The sequence below is a fragment of the Sphaerodactylus townsendi genome, linkage group LG07 (assembly GCF_021028975.2).
Source record: "Sphaerodactylus townsendi isolate TG3544 linkage group LG07, MPM_Stown_v2.3, whole genome shotgun sequence".
In the NCBI taxonomy this organism is placed as follows: Eukaryota; Metazoa; Chordata; class Lepidosauria; order Squamata; family Sphaerodactylidae; genus Sphaerodactylus; species Sphaerodactylus townsendi.
In genome coordinates, this window is record NC_059431.1 from 21,206,828 (window position 1) to 21,218,996 (window position 12,169).

Sequence of the window (12,169 nt, forward strand, 5' to 3'; positions counted from 1 at the left end):
ATATCATATGTCAGCTTCTGTGAAGATCTTTGGTATACCAACCTGTGGAAACTTAAGTGATATATAGTAACAACAAACCTTGGTTCACAGCTAAACTTTAAGCAGTTACGCCATTGCTCCAAAGTTAAAGAGGCCTACAGAAAGTGGGTGATAGGAATGCTGTATAATCAGGCCAGAAATGTATTAACAAAGCGAGATCAGATAAGCAAAAAAGAAACTACTCTGAAAGTTAAAAATCTGTTTCACCAACCAAAACAGCAAAACACATGTGGAAAACTCTCGTAATATCAATCACCGGTTACAGTAAACCACCTTCCCAAGTTGAAGCGAAATCAGCAAGTACCGCAGTATCTTACCTGAATAATGTTCTACTGTAGGTTTGAAAACAATCTACAGTCATCTTTCTCCACAACCTCTATCTCTAGACGACCACTCAATAGCCAAACTTCCTACAACTGAACCCATTTCATTGCTTTAACAACCCCCTGGTGATTTCAGAAAGCGCGAAGTGCAGGATCTATTTCAGCTAGACATTGTGAAGCCTGGAAAAGCACCAGGCTCCAGACAAGATAACACCTTCTTTGCTTAAAAGTTCAAAGGTCCACTCATTGGCCCCTTATTTTCAATTCTAAATCTTCACCAGATCACCAGAGATGTGCTATATGTTCCTTCCTGCTTCAAACACTCCACTATCAGTCCCCAGTGTCGGGGCTATCTTCCATCAAGGGAACTGGAATCCACTACAGACCTCAGTTGCTTCAACATCTGTAGTTATGAAAACTTTTGAAAGGCTAGTGATGTACCATTTGAAAACCATCAACCGATCCAACTGTTGGACCCCTTGGTAATTTGCATACCGAAAGGCAAACAGATCGACAGGCGATGCTGTTATTATGGCTTTGCTTATATCCTACAGCATCTTTGAATCGCCAAAGACCTATGCAAGGGTCCCTCTTTGTTGACTTTTAGTTCAGCATTCAATACTATCAGAGATCGACATCTTTCTAACCAAACTAAATCAGCTAGCAGTACCTGGAGCATATTTGTAAGCGGATCACAAGCTTCCTAACAGATAGGAAACAGCTATGGGTAGCCAGGGAAAAATACATCAGGACATGTTCGTGCAAATGAGCACAGGGCCCCCAAGGCTGCTGTACTTTCAACACCACTCTCTCTGTATACCAGAAAGTGATCGTATCTCAAAGTCTTTATCCATCCTGTTAAAAATACTGAAATTTGCAGATGATACAACAGGAAGATTGGTCTCATTCGAGACAACGCATGAAACCGCGATACAGACGGGAGGTTGAACAACTAGCCCCTCGTGGTGCCACACTGGAACAATCTAGGAACTGAACATTACTTTAAACCGGTGAGAAATGGTGGTAGATTTCAGGAGAAACCCTCCCATCCTACCTCCTCTCACAATACTAGACAACACAGTATCAATAGTAGAGACCTTTAAATTTCTAGGTTCCATCATAATCTCATGACCTAAAAAATGGTCACCTAATATCAAAATGTCATCAAAAAAGTTAACAACAAAGAATGTTCCTTTTCAAGGCCAACTCAGGAAGCTCAAAACTGCCCAAGGAGCTGCTGATACAGTTCTACAGAGGGAATCATTGAAGCCCGCTCAATATCTGCACCTCTATAACTGTGTGGTTTGGTTCTGCAACCCAACAAGATCGACACAGACTTCAGAGAATAATCATGTGAACTGGCAGAAAAAAACAATTGCTGCTAACTCCTGCCTCCCCCTGAGGACCTGTATACCGCACGGTGGTCAAAAGGGCTGTGGAGAAATATTTTACTGACCCCCGCTTTATCCTGGTCAAGTAAACTGTTTCAACTTCTTACCCTCTAAACGCCGCTACAGAGCACTGCAAAACACCAAGACAACTAGACATAAGAACAGTTTTTTCCCCGAATGCCATCACTCTGTTAAACAAATAATTTCATAATGTTAAACTATTTATTATATAATTTATTATATAATTACTGCAATCTACTTTTTTTTCATCATTCCTATTACCCATCTCCCTCCCACTTATGACTGTAAGCTGACTATAGCCTGTGCTGACATTTTATTTTATTTTATTTTATTTTTATTTTATTTTATGATTTTACATTTTATGTTTTCATTACTACTGATTGTTTCCTGATTGCTTACTAGACCTATATGTCACTCATCAAGTGCTGTACCTATGATGATTAAAAAATTTCACCTATGATTCTTGACAAATGTATTTTTCTTTTATGTACACTGAGAGCATATGCACCGGAGACAAATTCCTTGTGTGTCCAATCACACTTGGCCAATAAAGATTCTATTCTATTCTATTCTATTGTTATTGAGTGCCCCAGTCCTGAGTTTGCCCCATCACTGTGAAGTCCTTAAGGCTAGATGGCACTAACTCAGGTGCTAGTTCAGTGCCCAAGTGATCCAAGCAACTGCTTGGGGAACCGAATTGGTGAGGGAGAGAGCACGACATAGGAGGAGGCATGCATCTTTCACACCTGTGCCACTGCCGCCTGGCTTAGCTCCAAGGTGGGCTGCAGAGGTCCTTTGGATCCTATCTGATCAAACAGGCCTAAAACAGGAGGAAGGTGAATGGGGTGAGCTTTAAAAAGGGCTTGGACAGATTGATGGAGGAGAAGTCAATCTCTGGCTACCAATCTTGACCCTCCTTGATCTGAGATTGCAAATGCCTTAGCAGACCAGGTGCTCAGGAGCAGCAGCAGCAGCAGAAGGCCATTGCTTTCACATCCTGCATGTGAGCTCCCAAAGGCACCTGGTGGGCCACTGCGAGTAGCAGAGTGCTGGACTAGATGGACTCTGGTCTGATCCAGCTGGCTTGTTCTTATGTTCTTATGGGTGTCATGCCGGTAGTATTTCATCCTGCTCCAATTTTGTTATAAACCCACGTCACTCATCAGAAATATGCTTCAAACCCCCTGAATACCATCTGGAGAATACAGGATGTAGTAGTTAACCACCCTTCAGTTATTCTTTCTGAACTCCCTATGTGGCAATGAATAAACCCATTACTTATATTCTCTCATACCAGGCAAAAATTAGTCTTCACAATAAATGAGAGTCACGGTTGTTCTCTCTTCCTGTGGTGATTTTTTGTACTCACTCCTTGTTGGAGATCAGGCTCGTGAATGGACTTCAGAAGGAGGGAGCTGCACTTGAACAGTCAGTCAGGAGTGGTGACAGAGTCACCAAAACATAGATCCAGTTCTGTTTTTGAAGTTGGCTTTTTGCAAGATGGCTGCACCTGCAAAAAGACAAGTGATCTTCAGGGAAGCGGTCATGAGCCCAGATGCCTGTTGATTATGCGAGGTGCCAGTCTAGGAGTTACTCATAAAAAATGGCTCCTATAATTTCTGATTCACGCACCTGCCTTCAAATGGGCCAAAACCTGAAGAAGCTGCTGGCTCTAACTGCTGGTTCAGGCCACTGCTGTTGGAGAACCCTTGCTGCCACGTTTCCTTCCAGGAGAGTAAGCTACTGCTGTTTGCTCCCTTTCCTGGCAGGATGAGTTGGGGGAAGGTAAATGAGTAGGTTTAGTATCTTGCTGGGAGCACAGCATGTAAAGCTGGAGAAAGGTTCTGTAGCTGCTGCATCTGAGTATTGGCCACCTGTACCAGCAGCTGTCATAGGACACTTCCATATGTGCTGGACCTGAAAGCAGAGGAGTAGCTGGGCCAAATTGCACCCAGAAGTGCTTGCTAGAGTGTTTTTTTTTTTCCGCTTCCTTGCCTTCTCCTCGCTGCCCTCCTGGCGCGGTATCATCAATATCATCATCACACTTTTGTCACTCTTCCTCATCACTCACCTTTGTTTCCTTTTCTTTTTTGTGGCAGGTACTTTTGAGGCTGAAAAACGTGGCCTATTTACAGTTCAAGGAGAAAGCTGCCTGACGAATTATACTTCCCAGGAGACCTGGTGAGCCCCAAGGTCTCCTGGGAACTGTAGTTCCTCAGGCAGTTTTTCCCCTGAACTGTAACTAGGCCGCGTTTTTCAGCCTCAAAAAGGACTACAAAAAGAAAAGGAACGAAGGTAAGTGCGGGAAGGGGGTTGGTGTGTGTGTGTGTGCCACGGGGGAGCGCCGGGGGGGCGCGGGGTAAAGGGGGAGGGGCCAGGGGTGATTTTGTGCCCCCCAGGTGTGCGCCCAGTGCACGACGCACTCCCCCGTCCCCTTGGCCCTCCGCCACTGCCTGAAAGATCAGAATGCAATTTAATTGTCATTTATCCTTCAGCTTGTTTTGTGGTGAGGTGTAGTTGACATATCAGTTATTTTTTTAGGACTTGAGAGATCGCCTGTGGGATATTTGTGAAAACAGAAGAGACGAAGCCGAGCAGGAGCGCAGCGACATCATGAATAACAAGTGGCTGCCAGATTGGATGGGACTTCTGGTTAATCACATCCTTTCACTGATGCAGGTCTGATAATAGATTTTTAAAAAAGAAAATCCGGCAGCCCAAACGAGAGGGTTGATCTTCACTTTGATAAATGTTGTGAAACCTTGATTTTATTGGGTGTCCTGATCCTGAAACTCCAACTAAGTAGGCGATTAAGCAAAATAACTTCAGCTGATTTCCAGAGGTGTCGGTGGGGGGGGGGATGGCACCCGGGGCAACACTGCTCCAGGTGCCCCCCCCCGTGCCCCCCACGTCCCACTTGCCCCCCGGAGGCACCTCCATTTCCTCTCCCCACATTCACCTTCTCTCCTTGCCAATCTCCGTAGGGACAGGGAAAGCAGGCCCACGCTGCCCTTCGACCCCCGGGGCCTGCCTCCCCATCCCTGCAGAGTTCGGCAAGGAGAGGAGGTGAGTGTTAGGGAAAATGGAGGCACCGAAAAGCGGCACCTCCAAGCTGGTGCTGTTTGCACGACGCCGGCAGCGAAACGCTGTTTCCCAGATGCCTCGCTCCAGGGGCGCTGTTCTTCGTCCATGCGGAATCTACCAGAGAGTCATCCAGAGATACTGAACTCTCCTATGCTTAGCTCTGTGGAGCAGTATCGCAGACAGGGAGTTGTCCAGGGATACTGAACATTGTCTGTTGGGAGAGTGGGCTTCTTGTAGGGGAAAACGGACCCCCGGGGTTATGCAGAGTGATCCTAAATCTCCCTAGACAAAGGGATTTCCTGCCCTTCCTGGGAAGGTCAAGAGACAGACATTAACTGTGATGTTGGGTCATCAGTCTAATAATGGGTTGAAACATCAGCCTGGTGTGCCCAGGGAAGTTAGCTGAAAAGATTACAGCTGTGAAACAATGACAATGCAAAGTGAGGTGGTCAGTTCAAAGTATTACTCAGAGAAAGAAACATTAGTTAGTACTATGCAGGGCAGGTGAGCACATTAATACATCCTTTGCCTTCTCTAGGGGTGTATGGTCCAGGGCTGGAGATGGGAACTGTCTCCAGGGCAACATCTTTTGTGTAGACTTAATCCTGTCAAGAAGGATGTGAGAGAACATTATGCAAGTTGCTTTGGAGGGAGACAAGTCCAGACAAAGTTCTTTTTCCTTGTAGGTACATTGAGCCAATGTCCAAGATAGGCTACCCCGTTTTGGGGCACTGTGCTGCGAAGCACCCAGGATTTGGCTGTGGTGGTAGAGGTGCCACTGTTTTCTGTTAAAAACAGGATGCCTTGGTCCACCACAGGTCAGTCTAGCAACACAGGGGCCGGGTCTGAAGCTAAGTGGCAGACTTTAGCCTTTGAATTGGTGGTTATTCTACGCAACTGGATGCTTACTCTGTGCTGGTTTTTCTTCCTTTTGTGACTGTGGTTTTGTGAATTTTCCCATGAGTATCTAGCACCGGGGTTTGTGTGTTTGTGTGTGTTTTTTTCAGTTACAAATTCAGAGGCCTCAGTTCTAATAATAAATCAAAAGTGTGGCAGGTGCACAGTACTTCTTGGCTGCCTTCATCTTCTGAACTTAGCAAAATCCACTTGGGTTTGCTGTGAAATAACAAAAAAATGTATCATTCTTCCATATGTGTATTTTTGACAGCTGTTCGAAGGTGTTTAGCATTTGTGATGATGCAAAACTTGTAAAACTGTTTGAGTGCTCCAAGCAATGACTCTCTTGCCACTAGTCCCTTAACCATAGTTAAGTGTAAACCATGGTCAAGGGGCATGACTACCCTTTAGCAATGCCCCTCTCACATTTTTTTCCTTCTTCACCCCTCACCAACTTTAACCATGGCTACCATGGTATGTTTAGTTTGGTGAAGAGAAGGTTAAGGGGTGACATGATAGCCATGTTTAGATAGTTGAAGGGATGTCATGTTGGTGAGGGAGCAAGCTTGTTTTCTGCTGCTCCAGAGACTAGGACCAGGAGTCATGGGTTCAAGGTGAAGGAAAAGAGATTCCACCTAAACATCAGGAAAAATTTCCTGACATCAAGGGCTGCTCGACAGTGGAATGCACTACCTTGGAGTGTGTTGGGGTCTCCTTCTTTGGAGGTTTTTGAACAGAGGATGAATGGCCATCTGTCAGAAGTGCTTTGATTATGTGTTCCTGCATTGCAGGGGGTTGGACTTGATGGCCCTTGGGGTCTCCTCCAACTCTGTGATTCTACTCATAATATTAATTTTGGTTAACTGATCTTTGTTTCTGTCCAAGGTTTGAAGCTAGCTACAAGTGGATTTAGTTGCTGACCTTGGTTAGCATTAGCCGTAGTGTTTTTGCATGACCAACTATACTTAAGACAAATTGTAGGAGAGCAGGCTGGAAGGGAAATGTGAATCCTGTGTTTGATCTCTTAAAAGGGTTTTTTGAAACATGGCGAGATGATGGGTCTAGGTTAGGGGGAGCAGTGCCACTGCTATGGGGCAGCCACAACTCTGTATAGCCTCATTGCTCTGGTATGCTCATGGATAATACAATAAAGACCAAGCGCCATGTATTTGCGTTAAGGTTTTTGCTTTGAACCCGCATGTCTATTTGCTCTGATAGTAAGAGAATATTTTGATTGATTTGAAGTTGGCCATATCCTAACATATGTTACACAGGGGTGTTGTGGGTTTTCTGGGTTGTGTTCCAGTAGCATTTTCTCCTGACATTTCGCCTGCATCTGTGACTGGCATCTTCAGAGGATCTGATAGTAGTTAAGCAAGTGGAGTATGTATACCTGTGGAGCGGTTTATCAAATGTAACAGATGATGATGATGATGATGATGATGATGATGATGATGATGATGATGATGATGATGATGATGATGATGATGATGATGATGATGATGATGATATGATGCTGCTGCTGCTGCTGCTGTCCAGGATGAGAGAAGGAACCATTTGCATTGGTTAAAAGTGCAATTTTCAAGTGTAATTTGCTTGTGTTAAGTGGAATCCACCCATTTTAGCAAATTGTATGCAACACTGAAGTTGCATAATCAGTTAGTGAGGGCATCTGCATAGCAGTTGCCTGCCATTTTAATTCATTGAATTGTTTCCTGCAGAGAGATAGAATGTTACACAGTTTGTGTATTTTGTCCCATATAGTTTCCTTGTCTCTCAATACTTCTAGTAGTACAACTTTTGGTGTGATGATGTCATTGTGTCACATCACACTTCTAAAATACCAAATATTACAAGTTAAAGACAGGGATGAAATGTGTTCTGTTTTCAGTGACAATAACACACATAGTCTTCCTAATACCTACTTTGCGTCTTATGCATATTGGATCCTACCATTATTTAAGAACTGAGGGTGTTGTATTAATCAGATTTTGTAGAATATTCGGCATTTTGAGGTTTTGTGAACTGTTTGTACAATCTGTTAAGATGAGGTACTAAAAATAACTGATTTTAAAAATTAACCTTCATCCTGTATGTGTGCAGTATGAAGTGGACCGTTTCCAAGATACCAAGAGACTGTTGCACGACTATTACCGAGGAATGGAAGGCAAAATCCCTATGGAGACCAACACAGAGTTTACCAAAATACCCTTGTTGGACGTGATTCAAGGAGATGAAGAGGGCAAGATTAAAATGTATGATCAGAACTGTGATATTGCAATAAATACTAAATATGCATGTTTGTGTATGGGCAGTTGACAGCAAACACTGTTGCATGTGTAGGACATCTAGAAGAAATACAAGTAGAAACTGCAAATATTAAAGTTTCGGGGTTTACAGAACTGGAGTTAAACAAATGCTCAACTTGCACATGTCAGAAAATACCTTGCACATTTCTGTCCCACCCTCTCTTTGAGGGGCTCAGAATGGTGTATAGTTCACAATCGTGACAACCCTGTGGCGTAGGTTATATTGAGCAAATAGAAGGCCAGGATCAATGGCAGTGATTATATGAGGAATAAAAATATGGGCTCGGGATAGCTGACGGTTGTTAGAACGAATAGGACACTTTCAGCCTGTTTCTGCATTGCAGGGGATTAGACTTGATGGCCCTTGGGGTCTCTTCCGACTCCATGATTCTATGAACCTGGCCCAGTGCTTGCCTACTCAGAAGCAAGTTCTGCTGAATTCAGTGCTGTTGACAACATGTGCAGGTTATATGCGGGTGGGGTGGGGGGAGTATGCCAGCTTGTCCCAGTCTTTGCCTACATGTTCTGCTAACTCTGCTTATACCTTTGCCAAATATATCTGTTTAGGGGCCCTCCATGTGGAAACCTAGGAGTGTCCAACTCTGGTGCTTCAGATGTTCATGGATATCCAATTGGCCTTTCCAGCAGGGGCTGATGGGAATTGTCGTCCATTAACACCTGAAGTGCCAGAGTTGGACACTCCTGTGGTAACCTTTTTTTCCTAGGGATCCCTGTGTCACAGATGGAGCCAATGTGTATTTTTTTCTAAGCCTGTGGGCTCTGTGCCAGTGTGGGTCTGAACATTCACAGGGGCTGGGGCTAGTGGGTGTGACTCATGTATCCAGGAACTGTGTGTATGCCCACACACATATTCATTCATTCATTCATTCATTCATTCATTCATTCATTCATTCATTCATTCGATTTGGTAAACCCCCCTACCCCTGAAAGGCTCAGGGCAGTGTACAAACATGACAACCAATACAATGTAATGAAGAAGAACACAAATCGAATAATCCCAATTAAAACAATAAATACAATACAATACAATAAAAACAGTAGCAGTAATAACCCATCTATAACTAACTAACGTCCGGTATTATACCCCAGGAGGGGACCGGCTGATGTTCATGTAAGCATTGGGGTCGGACCATATTATGTATGGTTTTTTGCTGTTTTATGAGTTTTAAGCTATTTTATGGGATGGAGCCTATGTGTTTATATTTGTACGACCGCTCCTGTTGATGTTGTAGTGAATGTTGTTCACCGCCCGGAGCCCTTCGGGGATCGGGCGGTATACAAATTAAATAAATAATAATAATAATAATAATAATAATACATAGGGCAACAGAGAGGGGCGGGGCGGATTCAGTGGACAGCCACCCCAAAAGCCCCTACATACACCTACATACACAAGGCTTTTGGGTATAAGTAATGATGGGTATAACTAATGATGATGTCCTTTCAGGGAGTTAAATAAAGATCAAAATGAAGATCCTACCCTTAATTGCTCCTAAATCAATTGCTTAATTACTCCTAAATTAATTGCTCCTAAATCCTAATAAAAAATATTCTAGTATTTGCCATGATGTTGATGGGTTCTGTTTTCACACTAGGCCCTAGTTCATAGTTCAAAAGAGACAGCAGGCAGCAAAAGCAAAGCTTGGGCTTCTTTCTCCTGCCACACACATAAGGTTTGCTTGGAACATACTGAGATCTGAATGTACGGAACAATCAGCCAATCACAGAAGAGTGGACCATTTGATTGAGCCTTGGTTGTAGGGTGGCCAGGTCAGGGGACGGACCGCAGTCCGGGGGGCGGGCAAGGACATGGGAGGCAGCCATCACCAATGACATGCTTTCTGGGTTTTTCACAGAAGTGACATCTTGCTCTCCTAGAGATCACCGGAAACTACATGGTAAAGCCACAGAGTATTTGGCAGTTCCTAGAGAGGTATGACATTCCTTCTGGGTTTTTTTCCCAGAAGTGAAGTCACATCATTGGCCAGATAGCTGTTTAAAAAAGAATTCTCCCACTCGTAGCAATAATAGGAAACAAGTTGGGGAAAGCATGTGCCCTTACTATCATTGTGGGGCTGGTAAACTATTTGCTTGTGAGTATCCTGCTTCGTACAAATGACACTAACAGTGCAGTGTGCACCTTTCTAGGCCCATTGACATCAGTGGATTTAGAAACTTCTAACTCAGCTTAGAATTGTGTTCTAAGTGTCCTACACAGTATCCTGTACAGATGTGTTGTAACAAAGCTTGTCTCAGCATTCAAGTATATCTGTGTGTGTACGTAGTCTGTACATCTGGCCTCGGTGACTGGTAGTTTGTCTTAGGATACCTATACAGTGTATGAAACCATGCTTGGTGCAATGTAAATATGAACACCCCTTGTGAGCAATTCAGGAATAAGGCTGTTCTTTTGTTTTTTCTTCTTCTTTTTTTAGAATTCCTTTGTTAAGTCGCAAGTGTCCTTCTCCGGACATAGTGCTCACCAAACAAAAAACCAAAGTCTTTCAAATGAAGAGTGCGAAGGAGGATTATCAGGCTTGTGAAAGTGCCTTGTTTAATTTTAGCTCCGACGAGAAACTGGTCTCTGAGACATGGCACAATGCCATCCTCACAATAACTAATATGGTAAGGGAAATCTGGGTTTATCAAACAACTCAAATGCTCCACATCTTGAGTCTCTTGGGCAGGGATGCTGAAGGATCGCCCAGTTAGGTGGATGATGGCTTTCCTTGGAACAACAGGCTGTCATGCCATAGCCAGAATTGTATTGTATTGTATTGTATTATTCGATTTGTATTGTATTCGATTTGTATTGTATTATTCAAATTGCTTGTGAAACTTCCTTTAACTTCAGAAAGAGAGACACAAACTAGAAGTTCTCTTGGGCTCAAGTCTTTGGTTGCACCGGTCGCCAAGGTCCCTTCTGCACATGCAGAATAATGCACTTTCAATCCACTTTCACAAACTGTTTGCATGTGGATTTTGCTATTCCATACAGCTGCAAAGTGGACTGAAAGTGCATTATTCTGTATGTGTGGACGGGACCCAAGAGATTTATTCCATTTACTTCCTTTAGAGTCTGCCTTTCTCTGTGAGATGGTTTGCAGAGCTCACCTTGTTGAAACAAATGGAGAAGCCATTTCTCTTGCAGGAGTGCCATAGGTTCTTTGGGTTGTATATGGGGCTGCGTACCTGGCCAACGCTCTGCTGTTGTGAGAACTGTTTAAGGCCGCAAGCAATAATTGACTAATCAGTTGGGGGTTAGTTTCAATCCTTAGAACTTACACATTCATTTTTTTTTGAGGTTAATTTGGATCTAGTAAATTTCTGTTCTAGGGAATAAAATCAAGGTGAGTGATTTAGAATGTCTGGCTTCTGAAACATTCCATTTCAATAGCTCCTTAAAGACCAACAAAGTTTTCTGGGTATATGCTTCTGAGAGTCAAATAACATCTGGCAAAGAACGTTTTGACTCTCACAAGCCTGTACCTCAAAAATCTTTTTCTCTAAGGAGCTACTAGGCACAAATCTAGCTCTTCTACTTTAGACCAACTTGTCTACCTTCCTGAAAAACATTGTTATCACACTTCCTTCAGTATCTCAAAGAGCCACCTGCGTTTGGTGATATGGTCATCTGTTGATGTTTAATCAATAACTGAGTTGCCGAACTAGTTAAAAAGCAGATTCTTTATCAGTGGATAGTGCAGTTTACGTCCGTTGTTTACCTTCTGTTCCTTCTTAATCTAAAGTTTAATGTACAAACTGTTTGTCCATCTTATCTAAATAATTTTTATTTTTTGCAAAAAAAGTAAGCTTGGCTTGTATGAACATCAGTGGCATCTCATTTAGCAGATCACTGGGAAACTGCCAGTTATATGTGTGCTGTGCGAGTAAATGGAGTATTTGGAGCCCTCAGTGAGGGGGGGTGTCTGGAAATTCTGGTGGAGTGAATGGAATGTGGCTGTTGAACATCAAGAGGCATGCTTGCACAGGGATAAGTTGATGGCCCTGATACAGAGGCAATACAAGGGGGGAAAGCACCCGATGCACCAGTGCGTCCTCCGCCCAAGTCCCACCCCAGAAC

At 43.5% G+C, this 12,169-nt stretch overlaps 1 protein-coding gene across 3 annotated transcripts in view; it reads left to right on the forward strand.

Moving 5' to 3' along the window:
• SPEF2 (sperm flagellar 2) overlaps window positions 1-12,169 on the forward strand; it is a 134,738-nt gene that overhangs the window by 76,338 nt on the left and 46,231 nt on the right. For all 3 annotated transcript variants that reach the window (XM_048504145.1, XM_048504146.1, XM_048504147.1), the window contains exons 24-26: window positions 4,316-4,453; window positions 7,859-8,010; window positions 10,521-10,710. In XM_048504145.1, coding sequence (XP_048360102.1) covers window positions 4,316-4,453; window positions 7,859-8,010; window positions 10,521-10,710 — 480 coding nt within the window. The remainder of the gene's footprint in view (window positions 1-4,315; window positions 4,454-7,858; window positions 8,011-10,520; window positions 10,711-12,169) is intronic.